Genomic DNA, 15,894 nt, shown 5'->3' with positions numbered 1-15,894 from the left:
TGAAGTATGTAAGCAATATTATTTTAGGAGGTCAGTGCTTTTTTGTACCTGTATTTTAAGAATAAGGCCTTATTTTGAGACTTCAGGTCAACTGGAGAATTGACGTTAACTGGAGAATTCTGTGTTTGTGAAATGCTTGATTATGAAAAGAATGAAATAAGATTATAAGAATATCTTGGGTCATGAAAATGCGATTGGAAAATATATTGCATATTACAAACATTTACATGCAAACATTTATGCAATTTTTTAAAAAATGTACTCTCTATCATTTGCACTGATAATGTTTTTCAAAAACTCTCTTGCAAGTTAAGCTTAAAGAGGACAGATAGTTTTTGTAAACCTTGTCCCATCTGGCTGTGTGTTTCTCACTTCTGCTGTAGAAGTTCCGGGTCCGCAGGAGATCTGACTATGGTTGTACTAACAAAAGTAAACTAAATCTGAAATATAAAAGATGCTAGGAAATTTTATGTAGTCTTCTGCTGTTTACCCTCATCATCTTCATTTTATTACTATTCATAATCTTCTTTACTGTTTTGCCTTGATGTCATCTTTTATATGCCAAAATATTCATGCTTCCTCTTAAAGTGCTGCTCTTGGGTATAGCTGGGTTAAAGGGCCTGTGATATCAGGGTATAAATTCCTCAGCATCTGAGCTTTTGGAAGCGAAAAGTACGGTGTCCCTGTACTGTTAAAGTACTGTCAGCTTGCAGTGAAAGCAGAACACCCCAAAATGTCAGGCAGCGGGACTGTTGTCGAGAGGTAATTAGGAGCAATTAGCCAGTCTCCCTGCCGGGCAAATCGCTCTTGCCTTTCTCCTTTTCCCCCTTCCCCCTGCTGCCGCTGCAGGGTAAGGAGTTATGGCAGTGATGGTTCCCTGCTAGAGAGTGAGTGTGTATGTGAGAGTCTGTGTGTGTGCGTGTGTCCGTGCGGGCGCCCCGGCCCCCTCCCCGCCCCGCCGCATTGTGGAGGGAGGGACCGCGGCCGCCTCCGCCGCCGTGCGGGGCCGGGCGCTGTCCGTGGTGCTGAGCCCGGCGGGGCGGGCACTGTCCGAGGTGCTGATCCCAGCGGGGCCGGGCGCTGTCCGAGGTGCTGATCCCAGCGGGGCCGGGCACTGTCCGCGGTGCTGATCTCAGCGGGGCCGGGCACTGTCCGCGGTGCTGATCTCAGCGGGGCCGGGAGCTGTCCGAGGCGCTGAGCTGTGCTGCCCGGGCGGCACCATGGTGTTTGCTCCAGGTAAGGGCAGCTGCATCCTGATCCCAGCCGGGTAGCCTCGCAGGAAGGCCCCAGCCGTGCCGGAGAGAGCTGCTGCGGGGAGGGGGTAATGGGTGAGGCAAAGCTGCCAGCAGACAGAGGCAGGTAGGTTCAAAGAAGGCGGTTTAGCTTAGGATTTCTTTAGCTGTGGATCCAAAGATTATGAGGGCCACCACTGTGGTTCCCATCAGGGACAGGAGCCTCCTATACAAGTGTGCAGGGTGCTGTGCTTGAGAGACTGCACTATAGGGTCACGAAGGGGGATGTGGCCTTGCAGTGACTGGAGAGTGAGACCCCGTCTGCGTGCACACCAGTGGCTGCCAATATGACCATCCCTGAAACTCATGGCAGTAATTTACAAATTTAATTTTGTCTTTCCTCCCCCTCAAAATGAAATAAGTATTTGAATGAAAGAGGACAGAAAGTTTGTTCAGTCTAGTTTTTAATGGAACAAAATTGAAGGTTTCAGCAGTTCATGTCTAATGTGAGATCTCACTGTATAAGGGTGTAGAATTTCTAGTGCGTAGTACACTTTTGTGTTAACCCATAAAAGAAGCAAAACTTCAGCAAATTTTTATTGGATTTGGTACATTCTGCTTGGAAATAGGCAGTTGGTTGTTCAGAAAGGGATGAGAGGGACGAGAGGCCCAGTAGCTTCAGGGTGTAAATGTAAGTCATGCATAATATCTTCTGTAGGGACATGACTTGAAAATAGTTTAATTAAAGATGTATAACTTTCAGTAAAATAGTGGGTCAATAGAAAAGGGAAAGTAAACACTGCAACTTGACAATGAATAAGTATTAATACCTTTGCTTTGCAAAACTAACAGAAGTTTTATCTTCCTTGAAATTCTATATCCAATCTCTGAAAGGGTAAGAATCCAAAAGCTTTGAACTTTCATATAAAAAAATATCTTGGGACTGACTTTGCTAACACAATTGAGTCTATTTTTTTTTTAAATTTTTTTAAAATAGTATCTCTTTTCAACAATCTCATTAATTTTATCTATTTAACTGCCTGGTTGCTCTCTAATTTCATACGTTCATGTTTACATTGGGTTCTGAAATTGGGACCAAGATATTTATCTTAATAGAATGATCCACTGCTTTTTGTAATAAATCTTTCAGCATTAACGGCTCTTTCCTGAACTCCTTTTGTCTGTCAGACTGTCACCATTAACTGTACAAGTTTTTTAAATGCTCTGTGGGACTGGAGTACTGCAGGAAGAGATTACTGCTAAAATAATGAAAACATCCTCGTTTTTTCTCCAAAGGCTGACAAAGAACAAACCCCAAAGCTCATTAATAACTGCATGAATTGTTCTTTTCACAACTCTAATCCACAGACAGAAAAAAATATCCTCTGTCCAAAAGTGTTTTATATAGTCATTCTTCAGTTTTCCTTTACTCAAAGAAAAACCCATGGTCTCCTTGCAAATGCTGCCATAAAATACAAAGGTCAATTAAAGGGGAATTTGTAAAAGAGATGATAAAACAATCTATTGTGTTCAGACAGATCAAGTCTGAATAAATTCCAATTTTTTATTGCTTTTCTTCCCTGCAAATCAGCTCTGCCCTGGCATTATCTCTTCTCTGGATATTATAAAAATAAAAAATAAATAAAAATTAAGAGGTTTATGAATCTTTAGCATCTTCATAGTACTTAAGGCCCTATGATGTAAAAATACTATAGGTTTACTAAGAAACTGAGTTTCATTTCTTCAGTTAACTTTCTGATTTTATCTCACTGTGATGAACGACCTCGTTTTCTGTTCCATTTATTTGTTGGGATGTGCAGGAAGAAGAAGTAAAAGATTTATCTTTTTTATAGATAAATCTAACTGCAAATGGCTAGGGTCAAAATTATAAACTTCCAGGATGGGGTAGAAAAAAGAAAACCAAACAACAGTCAAGAGGAAGTTCTCTTCCAGAAACAAAAATTATGGAAGTTGTTTACCTGGCAACAAAGATAAGATTTTTGCAGATGAATAAGATGATGATCTTTTTCTTAAGGTCCTGGATTTTAGAACTCTGAATTAATGGTCTACAATTATTAACTGTTAAGTAGAAGCAGCTTATGAAGTTTGAATAACTTCAAAAAAGGCAAAGTCTACTGACTGTTTACTGGATACATACTTTCCTGTTAACCTTCAACTCCCTTAAACTTCATCTCCTATGTTGAAAAAATAACACAACAAAGCAGCACAAAAACAAACAACCTCCTAAGAAGCATGGATATTACTGAGAGAGAGAGAGAGAGAGAGATAAAAATTAGAAAATGGTCAGTATTCCATGCCGAAATTTGACCTCCTGACTCATTTTAGACAGTGTACTGCAATTTTTAGGTATGCAAAAAGGTATTCTTGATTTTCTTCATTTATTCATATTCTTCTTTCCCATTTAAAATCAAAATTGAGACTGTTCCAGAAAAGAAATTAAGAGTATATTTTTTCCTTACTTGGTTTAATTTGTCTGGGGTTTCATTGCATTATCCTGTGATGACTGATTATTTATATGCTGATGTGTAGGAAATGCAGTCCAAACTCTATGAGATGTCTGGGCATTCATTTTCCCTGGATAATTCACACATGTTGTGCTGCCCTTAGAGTGGGAGGAATGACACATGAAATTCACACAAGCTACATTTACAAGGTTTAGCTTCTTTACTTTTCCTTAACTGAAATGCTTTGGGCAGTTTGAGAAGTAGGTAAAAATGTTTTATCTTGAATTGCATGTAAGGATGGAGGTACATATGAGACTGCTGTAGAGAAGCGTGAAATTTCAAGGATTAGACCAAAAAGCAGGGTGAATTTTGAATTGGAAAATCTTCTTATGAAGTTTTTCTTAAATTTTCTTTAGAAGATGTTATATTCCAGAATTTAAAAAAATATCAAGGCCAGATTACCCTATAAAATATTGGTAACTATAAGTAATTCCACAGATTAAATATATGCCATTGTGAGCTAGGAAATGAAGAGGTATTAAAACATTTATTTGATCTAACACATTAGTAAAATTTAGATTATGCAGCAAGCTTTCTGCTGATAGCAGATTAGTTTACAAAGATGTGACCACTTCCAGTATCAGCATTTACCAGATTTAACAGTAACTTTAAATGTTACTAATCAAACTACTTTTTTGCAGACTTTCATTTACTTTTTCAAAAATTACATTGAGGATATTTCTTGCTTATTTTCAATCCCAAAATGTTTTCCTAGTGCAAAGATTTAAAAAAAATGCTCTTTACTTATGATTTGTTTGAACAAGCAAATTACAAAGGGGTTTTTCATGCTTCAAGTATTTTTTTCTGATGCTATTTTGCACAAATCACTCAAACATTTATGTCTTAGGCCTTTGCCCTTACGTGTATGTACTGATATAGCACAGCCATGGCCTCCAATTTTTAAATTATCTTGGGAATGAAGTTGGAAACCTGCTAAGGATGTCTGAGCTACCTAAGGGGTTTTCTAAGCAAATCTTCCTAGACTATAATTTTAGTGATCATTTTAGTATATTCTGAGAATTTTACACTACTTTTACTCTGTAAAACCATAAATGAAATAACCAAATAACAGTCTCTCATCATTGCAGGCCATAATTGTTTCATCCAGTACAAAGCTGTGGTGGGTTTTTGGATTCTTTGTTTGTTTGTTGGCATAGTTTATTTTAGAAAGGAATCAATTTTGAACTGAATACCTCCAGAAGAACTGGAATATTTACACTGACAGGTTGTTTCAGGTCAAACACTCCCTTTCTTAAGCTTGTGTCTTAAGCTTTGAATTGTGTGACTTCATCTTTCAGGTGAGTCTTATTTGTCAGTGTAATTTGAAGAATTCCTTTTACCTGACAGCTTCTCTAGAACTAGAAACTCAGATGCTTTACTCAACACCCTGTAGTTCTAAAAGAAGGAGGAAGATATAGAATTAATTTTTGTATCAATATTACTGTGTTAAAAAAATGTGTGAACACAAAGTTTAAAGATAGACATTAGAAAAGTCAGAATATTCATAGCTCAGCGCCTTTTTCGTGCAACAGCAACACCAGTAGGTTTTCAATGAGCTTTTCATCAGCGCAGCTGTTCTTAACATTTTTAAACTGGGAGCAACATAACAGACTTGTATAATGACACTGAAGATCAGAAACGCATCCTGTACCAAACATTTTAGGAATCTCATTACACTGTAATTGAAGACATAGCAGCTGCATACTGAAACAGATGTGCTTACTGGTCTGAATAGTCCTGATCTTCTCCAGTGGAAAAGCTGGGATAGCAACAACCTGTTGTGTTGCAGAACGTGAAGATGTGAAATTTCTTGACACAATTTTTCTTTTTTGATTATACTCTTACAGGTACTATTGCAGATTCCTTACCACAATGGCCAGATCAGGACAGTATGGAAGGGCTTGTTCATGAATGCAAAAATTGCTATCAATTTATTTACTTCTTTGAAGGTACCCTGTTGTGAGATATGTCCAGTGTTTGTACTGACTGTGGTACTCTGGTACTCAGTTATGAAGTGTCTTTATCTATGAGAATTTGGCAGGACACAGTCCTTGTCCTTATTAACTGCTGTGCTACATTCTGCTCATGCTCTAAGTTCTGCAGTCCCCCAAAAATCCCTAATAAAAAATGTAAAAGTATATACATGTAGGATTCTTATTTGATAGCTTAATGTTGATAAAGTCCACGTGTAGGACATAATTTGGAAGTGAAAAACAAAACTACTTGGCAACCCCATGCAGTCTGATATAATGGAGGTTCTGTCCAGTATTTTTTATGGCTGGTAGTGAGTATGGAGGCCAGCTGCTGCCCAAACGTGTCTTAATGCATTTACAGCTCTCAACAGTAGTTCAAAGTGTTTGCCACCTGGTAGGAAGAAATATAGGAGGAAATTCCTTATTCTCTTTTGCTGAGGAAAAATGTTTCTTGTGCTGACCTTTACCCAATGACACATTGATCTTTCCCCTGCTGTGAAACTCCAGTAGCAGACCTCATTAGTGAGGTGAAAGAAATTTAGTTCATAGATATTCAGAAATGTGATGAAATTAGCAAGTTAAGAAAATAATAAACAGTCCTAAGTGCAATCTTTCTTTAAAGTATGAATCAACACAGTGCTTAAAAATGGCACAGAATTTATTTTTTCAAATTATTTTTAACAGAACTGAAGGCTTGAATAAGTGAGGCTGGCACCTTTCACTTCCCTTTCACTGGATTGAATCCTATTCAGGTTAGGTGTGAGAAGAATTCTGTTATCACGGTGGCTGTGCATGGCCTATATAGAAGGAGTTGTTCATAGTTGGAGGACAGTGGTAATAAGTGATACAGTTCTTATTAACATCCTTACTGGGACTGTTTATTGAGCAGGACAGTCAAATGGTGAATGTAGAAAAGGAATGAGTTACACTGACCTCTAGAGTTTGTCCCTCCAAATCACTATGCTTGCAGGTGAATTGTTCTCTTGTACTTGTTATAGACATATATAGTATCATTCCAATCTTGCAAGTTTTATTGTTCTAATGGAAATAAATGCCCTTTCTGTAAAATTGAGTGGAAGGCAGATTTATTTCTATACCTCCAATCTTGTATATTAAAGATCTTGTTAAGGACATAATACATTGTATTATGTTAAAAATACTAGGTTAAGCAAAAATTATATGCAACATTTGCAATTTAATGCATTTAAATTTATTTATAGGCTTTGTGAGATTTTTTTTAACTACTAGTTGGCCATCTGCATTGTGTTTTTTACATAATAACTTGAAAGATTCTACAGAACTTTAGTGGATGTCAATTGGAACAGAGTCTTTACTGAAGTTAGCAGAAATGAAAAACTGACCTGAATATCCTTAAAATGCTTCAGGTTTCTTTAGAGTGCCTTGCCAGGGAAGTCAGGGCAAGTGAGCTCTGTGTTGCTGTTGTCTGCCCTTGTAAATCTTGTAGCTGTGTTTCCAGAAGATGCTGTCTTCCTACTTCAAGAGAGTTTGAAATTTTTTGCCTGAGCAAGTAAATTGAGCCATATTCTACTCAGGTATTTCTCTAACGGTGAGGCAGACATAACCTCCTGTGAATTACTTGTGTTTGCTTCACTTTGTTGTATGAATATTTGATAGAATAACCCTGTCTTTTCTGTCTTTGGGCAGTGAATCTACTCATGATTTATCAGTACAGAGGAGTTGTATATCCATTCACGCTTATGTTAAATACTTGTGGATTGACATTACATTTTGTCTTAAAGTAAGTTTTCTTAATAGAGCTGAAAATATTTCTCTGGGAAGACAGAAAATCAGTTCATAGAGTGGAAAACAGCATGGGATGGCATCCTGTTGTAGACAGATTTCATCAAGATTACGGCTATGAAATAAAAAATGCCAAAAAAAGGGGGTTGCTCTTTCAAAGTGCCTTTTAGGTTTATATAAACTTTTAGTTTCTATCACTTTGTGTATACACATTTATGTCATGCCCAAGGGAATGGCCTGAAGCTGTGTCAGGGGAGTTTTTGGTTGGATATTAGAAAAAGGTTCTTCCCCCAATGGTCATGGCACTGCAATAGGCTCCCCAGGGATGTGGTCATGGCACCAAGCCTGACAGAGTTCAAAAGTATTTGGACAACGCTCTCAGTCACATGGTGTGACTCTTAGGTATTGTCCTGAACAGGGCAGGAGTTGGAATCAATCCTGATGGGCCCCCTCCAACTCAGCATATTCTGTAATTCTGAGATTCTACATATTATATATATATATATATATATATATATACACATTTATATATACATGAGTATATATAACCTCAGCCTCAGTTGCTAATAGCTGTATTTACAGCTTTCATGCTCCACTCACATTCTAAAATAAGCAGGGAAATTTTTCTGTACTACTGTGCATGTACAAATTTAGGGCTATTTTGGGGTTTTTTTTTCCTGGGTTTTTTTGTTGTGGGGTTTGGGGTTTATTTTAGAGCTAGAGAAGGGCTCTGCTTCACTTGACATTTGGCTAGACATTTTTTGACTGTGAATAATCTGGTATAAATTGAAATATATCTAAAAACGTAGCAGGATGTTTTCACTGGCTAAAGCAGGGTGTTTGCTGACTTCTTACGAGTTGTGTAACCTCTTCTCTATTTTCTACACTTAAAAAAGGAAAACAGGTTCATGTATTATAAATTTTAATTAACATCTACATAGTTCAAGACCAAAACACACAAAAGGTTGTAGAAATGCAAACACGGCAGCTAACAAAATAAGCTTCCATTGAAAACTTGCCCTTTGCTTATGCCGTACAGTGGTGGGTACTGAAAATTTTCTAGCACAAAAGATGTGTTTCAATGGAGATCAAAATGAGCTTTTTGATGCAGATTCAGAAGACCTACATAAATGTTATTTAGATTTCTGTGTTTAATGTTTTCTTTTCAGATAGGAATCTCTGAGCATCTGAACCGTAGCAAATAGAAGGCAGAGGGGTTAAGATGATGAGTGATGTTCCTCAGGGCCCCATCTTGGGACTGGTCCTCTTTGATACCTTCATCAATGACATGGACAGTGGGACCGAGTTCACCCCTTGCAAATTTGCAGATGATACGAGGCTGAGCTGTGCAGCTGGACCAGCAGAAGAATGGGATGCTGTCCAGAGGGACCTAGATGTTTGAATTACCTGGACAGATTTGAGGACCTCATAAGTCAACAAGTCCAAGTGCAAAGTACTGCACATGGGTTGAGGCAATTCCAGAGATGAGCACAAATGGGGAGAAGAACTCATTGAAAGCAGCCATGATGAGAAGGACTTGGGGCTACTGGTGGGTGAAAAACTGGATGTGCACTTTCAGCCCAGAAACCCAACCATATCCTGGGCTACATCAAAAGCAGTGTGGCCAGCAGGTCAAGGGAGGTGGATCACCCACTCCACCCTGGTGAGATCCCAGCTGTAGTGCTGCATCCAGCTCTGGCATCCTCAACATAAGAAGGGGATGGGCCTGTTATAGTGAGTTCAGAGAAGAGGAAAGAAAGATGATCAGAAGTCTGGAGCACTTCTCCGCTGAAGGCAGTTTGAGAGAGTGGGGTTGTTCAGCCTGAAAAAGGGAAGACATTGGGGAAACCTTCAGGGAGCCTTCCAGTACATAAAAAGGGCTTATAAAAAACAGGGAGAGTGACTTTTTACATGGGCAGATAGTGATAAAACAAGGGACAATGGTTTTAAAATAAAAGAGGGAAGGTTTAGATTAAATGTTAGGAGGAAGTTCTTCACTGTGAGGATGGTGACCAAAAGGCCGAAAGAGGTTGCTCAGAGAAGTTTTGGATGCCCCATGGCAGGGGGTTTAGAATTAGATGTTCTTTAAGCTCCCTTCCAACCCAACCCAAACCAATCTGTGATTCTAGGATATGGGTCACCTGTATCTGTGCCACTGGACCTCTCCTGCCTTGGAAGAATCACAGCTTTTAATGTAGAGAGGTTTCTTATTTTAGTATTTGAAACATGCTCTCTAAAAGAAGTAAAAAAATTGTGCAGATGAAGAGAATATAAATTTTTCATTAACTTTGAAGCAGCTGGTCCCAGATGCTCTTTAGGGAATATCTTATTTTTTAATACACTGCACTGGCGCCTAAGACTCAAAAAACCTGTTAAATTAATCTTAGTTTACAGTGTTGAATCCAGAAATATTCCTTTTGAGACCAAAATCCAAGTATCATATTTATGGGTTTGGGTGTGGCAAAATTGTCAGTGAATAATATTTTGAACTACATTCAGTCTTCAAAGCTGAAAGACACAGTCCTTAAGGAGTGAATTTATTGCTATATGTGCAAATACCTAGAAAATACGTAGATTGAAGTGTATCATCTGGTTTTAGTTAATATTATTGAACTACAGCAAGAAATCTTACTAAAACATTGACAAAATGCTTAAGAATATATAGGTCTCAGCAATTTTTTAATCTAAAAAAATCATTTTCACTGGCATATTTCAAATAGTATGAAATATCTTGCTGGAGTCTTTAAAGAGATAGCTTTATATAGCAAAAAAACCCTACCACCAACAACAAAAAACCCAAAAACAAACAAAACAAAAAAAAAAAAAGAAAAAAAACTCAAAGAGAATCCTGATATTCTTTTCTCTTAATAAAGAGTAAAAACTCAGTGGGAAAAAAATTATGAAACCTGAGAAGCGATACAGCTAATGTCTGGATAAAAAGGCACAAAGAAGTACTGCCCTGATATTAGTATCTGCTGATACTAATTAGTACTGATATAGTACTGCCTGGAGATATTAGTATGTCCTTTGAGAACAGGTTATCAGCATTTCTGCTCTTCTCTTTTCCCCTTACGTTCCTCCTACATTTGTATTCAGAGCAGAGTTATTCCAGCTTAATTCTCAAAATTTATTTTGAAGGGCAAAGAAGTCTGTGCTGGCCCCCTTCATGATACAGTTCCTCTTCCATGCTGGTTGAACAGCAGGAATTGGGAATGAGGTTAGGGCAGAAAATAAACCTGAACTGAACCTTAACTTTTCTAGTGAAAGTCAATGTTGCCATCCCCTGCACACAGCAGGTCGGGGAATTGGAAAAACACAAGATCCCACATTAAAATGCCACTTTTGGCATTTCTGATAAATTCAATGTCCTCTCTTCTTCCTCAAGGAATCAGGGTAAGTGAGTATTGCCTCCTGATGCTTGACAGCTATTAGTCAGGACCTCACCAGGCTCTATTTAAGAGCATCAGAAATGGTACTGGACAGAATTAACTCTAGTGCAGTTAAGAATGCATTTATTTATTTTTTTTTTAAAGATTAAATTTGCAACTTCATTGTAGGACCTTTTCATTAGTTCTCTCAGCTGGCATCATTACTAACATTGAGACAAACTGGGTCTCTAATTCTGTAAAACAGTTTAATGACTCTCATGTGCAAAGTTGGTTTGTGCACATGTGTTGGAAAGTCTTCAGCCCTGGCTGATTGCCATGTTCATTCATTCTGGATGTAATTAACATGACTCATCAACATTTCCTGATTATGGATCTCTCTTCAAATTAGGCTTCTTGTGCTGAAATCCCAGCAAAATATAAAAATATAAAAAAAAAAAATAAAATCTAAAGCAAATATAAAAGAAGGAGACTTTTTAACCACTTCAATTCACAGGTTACAAAATATTTGCCAGAGGAGGCTCTCCTGAAACTTCCATGCTGTGGCCAACAAGATGGAGAGATACATCACTGCCCAATGCCAAAGGAAAGCTAAAGAACTGAACCTGGATTCTTGTAGAATGTCGATATTGATGCAAAGACTTACTGTTAATTATTAAAACATACACACGTAAATGTTGTCATTACAAACCTGCCAGGTTCTGTAAGGTTTTTCAGTATCTATAGTTTATAAACACAATTTAGGCAATAACATGCAGCTTTTTTCTGTATACACAGCTCCAATGCGTCCACACTGGACCTTCTGATGAAGTCTAATCATCATGGTCTTGTCTACTTACACTTTCATTACCTTTAAATTTTTCATTAGTACTGTCAGCTGGATTATAAAAATAATAGTAGTAATTTTCAATAGAATTTAAATAGATTTTCCAGAGATCGATATTTTTGTTCAATTAATAATAATAATAACAATTTTTATTTAAAAAATAATTCTAATGTTGCAGTGCTGCAGAAAATAATAATCATTAATTATTGTAATCCAAAGCAATATATTGCTAAAACTAATGGTAAATTTTTAGTTAAAGACTATATCTGCATAATCTTACGTAAATTTGAAGGAGAAGATACTTCTTGGCTTTTTTAGCTTTGGAATGGTTGCATAAATTTAAATTGTAGTTAATAGGGGAATGCAATTTGGGTAATTCTGAGTTTTAAACTGATCAGAAGTTTGTTTAGAAGAATATGATTTTTATTCTTTGTTTTAGATATGGTTAAGTTCAAAGTGGTTTATGCAACCTACAGGAAGAATAAATGTTACAAGCTTTGAGGAAAGATGAATGAAAAGGTCTTTAACTCCCCCACTGTTTACTGACAACATTAGTGAATATGAGATAGACTTGCATCTTTGCAAGTTCATGCCTGTCATAGTTTACCTCTATGATAAAATTCCAAATAATAATAATATGAAAATGTACAGTAGAGATCTTAGCAGTTAGTTCAAAAAAATTACCCATTATTGAGTGTTACTTATAAGGAGATTTTATAAGGTGTAATAAATTTAACTTCTAGTAAGCTGAAAAGAAATAGCCCCAGGGGATATGAACAGAAAGTGCAGGAAAACTTTGCAGGTTGGAAAGGAAGTGACTCAGGATACTTTGAAGAAAGTGAAGTGTGTAAACGAGAAAAGGCTCATGTGCAACGAGAATGAAGTTCTTAAACATTTGGTCTGCTCAGTGCTTTTTCTCTGTAGTTTTTTATTTTTTTTCCATGTATACCTTTCTAGAATATTCCACAGTCTAGAAACATGCTGGAGGATGTAAAGTCTTACACACAAGGAGTTCTTGAATTTAAACTAATAGTTCTAATAATTGAAATAAATATTTAGAATTTAATTCAAATATTTTTATTCTTTTTCCAAGCTTCTACCATATTTCCCTTCAAGGGCACATCCCTCAAGCAAGCCAATGTTAAGGCACTGATACATGCCACTAGTTTAAGGTGGAAGTGGAATATGTGACTGATTCTTCCAGCCAGTCCAAGATTTTAATGTTATTTTGGATCTCTCAAACTATAATTTGGATTGCAGAACCAGAGTTTAATAGTTACTTATCATCTGCTGGGTTAGTTGTCATAAAATTTATAGAGAGTAATACAAGGTAATAAAAACATGCTAAAGAGGCTTCATTGTGTGTTGATGATAACATTGCTGCCTTGTATTTAACATCATTTAACCCAGATATTTCAGTTCCCTATTTACAGAATTAGGGTGCTGCATAAGAAGAGTGAGCATTTAAAGACAGAAAACAAGTAAAGATTTTCTAAGATCAAGAGAAAAATGTAGTATTTAGACAAGGATAACTAATAGGCAGAGTACGTTTCAGATGTTGTTCAAGTTTTTCCCAGAAATTACTTCAAATGACCTATTTGCCATGGAATTTTAACTTAACTTAGTTATACTTCAGATCATTAAAAAATGGTAGATTAAAATTAATTGTATTTTATCATCCTAGTAACTCTCATTTTGATAAGGTAAACACCAAATACCTAGCCAGCAGGTGCTATGTCTTTTTTTTCACTTGATTGAAAATGTGCAGTTCTTAAAGTGCCTAATTAGTTCTGTAGGCACTCAAATTTCTGCCTGGATGTCCACAGCAGTCTGTATTTCAGCAAGGTGGATATTGATATGTTCTAGCTCAGCCCCTTTGGGATTCTTGTATGAATCATCTCTGCTTTCCTTAGTCAATCCCTTTCTTCTTGCTCAGAGTAGGCCCAGTGTATCAATCAATAAATGAGGTTCTCAGAAAACAACCACCTAACTGCTTTCCTTGAAATGAATAATTAGAAGAGGATGTAGTGGGGATGCTTTTTGGGAGATTGCTGTTTACTCTTTCAGGAAGTGGAAAAGTTGTGATTTATCGCAGCCTAACTAGCTAAAATCACAGGAATGCAGTAGGTTTGTGGTAGGAAGGGACCTCTGAAGGTCATCTTGTCCAATTCCTACTCAAGCAGGGTCATCTAGAACCACATGTCCTGTTGGGCCAGTTGTAATAGATACCATACACCCAGGGAAACTGGATGCTCATGTTTGACTGCTTGAAATCTCTGGCAATCCAGCTCCTACAAATAATGGTAAGAACCCCAACAGAGGTTCAGACCTGGGTCAAACACAGTGTCAGATATCACCCTCCAAAATAATTATCATTTTCACCTGCTTTCTAATTTAGATGGCCCACACAAGCTGCCAATGTTCTCATTGGTCACATCACCCCAGGGCAACAGCTTTGATTCTCTCTGTGGCTGAAGCCAATTTATTATGTTATCTGGGTTGACATCATCCTAACCATTTTACACAAATATAAAATAAGTTTATTCAAGTGGCTTCATTTCCTTTCTATGCATACCTAAATCCTCAGAAGCTGGGCAGAGGTAGTCCAGAGGCTTTGGGTTCTCTCTTCTTGGTTATCAAATAAAAGGATCACCTAATAAGTTAGAGCTGAGAAGGCATATCTATATCTCACTTATCTGTGTGGTGCTTTCAAACAGGTTTTGCTCCTAAATAATCAACTGAAAAGCCCAGAGAGAAGTGCACTAGAAAACTTATTTATTTTCAGCTCAGTGTTGCTATGGATGACCTTTCTGAAGTAAAAATATTTAAACATCAGATGTTGTAAATTAATTGGCAGGGACCAAATAAATAATGAAGCATCCCTGAGGAGAGCAAACAGCAATTTTCCACAGTGATGTGCTTAATGACAGTATGTTTTCAGCAATAAATTCTGGGGGTCTGTGGCTTTGACAATTGGCAAATTGTTCACATTTCATATAATCTCATTGCCTATTCCAACATACTCATTTGTATTTCAAATTTCATGTTTATCCCTGCTTTTGCTAATACATTATCTTCTGAACATCAGATGTGTTGACTGATCTTTTTCAGCCAAGCAAGAAAACTAATTCATTGTGCGCTAAAACGTGAGTTTGTATTTGAGTAGTAAAGAATTACGTGTACTGTATCTGTTAAGTAACATTTAATTCCATCCAAAACCACACTGTTTCAAGTGCTGAGGAGTAGAAAAAACTGAATCAGGAAAGCTGACTCTGCCGAGAATTCAAGTGATTTTTTTTCAGTCAGCTTTTCCAGTTTAAGACACGTTTTCTACGTTTTCACAGGTTTTAACCTCTTACTTGTCTTTATAATCCTGAGTACTCCAGACCCGGACATGGTACACCAGAGTCTCACAGGAGCTGAGCACAGGGATAGAATCGCCTCCCTTGCCTCCTGCCCACACTCTTTTTGTAAAGACCAGCACATATTTCTGGGTTACACGCCATCCCAATTCCAGCTTTTTATCTACCAGTGTCCCCAAGTACTTCTCCACAAATCTGCTGGTAATAAATTCACCGCCCAGTCTGCATTGATGTCAGGCATTACTTTGACCCAGGTGCAGGACCTTTCCTCAAGGACCTCTCTTCCCTCAAGCATATAGCATATTCTCTAAGGAAACAAGTGATTCTTCTTTTCTTCCTATCTTAAGTTTCCTTGAAAAAAAATAAATCTGAAAGAACGTTGGAAATTTATCACAATTTCAGATATATGCCTCTCATAAAAGCACCTGACATTTAATTCACTCTGATTTCTCTCAGGACACAATCTCTAATATATGTCATTAAAACAGACAGTAAACTAAAAATCCTATTTAATTAAATGCTTGAGCATAACAGTCAATTAAGAAAGAACTGAGATGAACACCTTCAAAAACTTTAAATTCAAATCTAGTGATGTAAATAGCACCTAGTCTAAGCATTTCAATTAGCAACTGGTTTCCTATATGCCAATAAGTGTATGTCAGAATAATGTTTTTAAAATCAGTATCAGCTTTGAGCATTACAGAGTATTCTTTACTGTCCAAATTGCCATTTATGTTAGGAGTCAAAATACTTTTAAAGAGAAACTTCATAACATAAACTACTCTTCTTCATTACCAGAGGTCAATCACACTACATTATTTCATTTTTT

General features: G+C 37.1%; 1 protein-coding gene across 1 annotated transcript in view; it reads left to right on the top strand.

Annotated features, from left to right (window-relative positions):
* Positions 1-998: 998 nt before the first annotated feature.
* Positions 999-15,894, top strand: part of AKAIN1 (A-kinase anchor inhibitor 1) — an 18,692-nt gene continuing 3,796 nt past the window's right edge. The window contains exon 1 of the mRNA XM_023921303.2: positions 999-1,236. Coding sequence (XP_023777071.1) covers positions 1,221-1,236 — 16 coding nt within the window. The 5' untranslated portion in view covers positions 999-1,220. The remainder of the gene's footprint in view (positions 1,237-15,894) is intronic.

Source organism: Cyanistes caeruleus, chromosome 1 (assembly GCF_971803275.1).
Source record: "Cyanistes caeruleus chromosome 1, bCyaCae1.hap1.1, whole genome shotgun sequence".
Lineage (NCBI taxonomy): Eukaryota > Metazoa > Chordata > Aves > Passeriformes > Paridae > Cyanistes > Cyanistes caeruleus.
The sequence above is the reverse complement of the archived record's forward strand: the minus strand, read 5'-3'. Positions and strand labels throughout refer to the sequence as shown.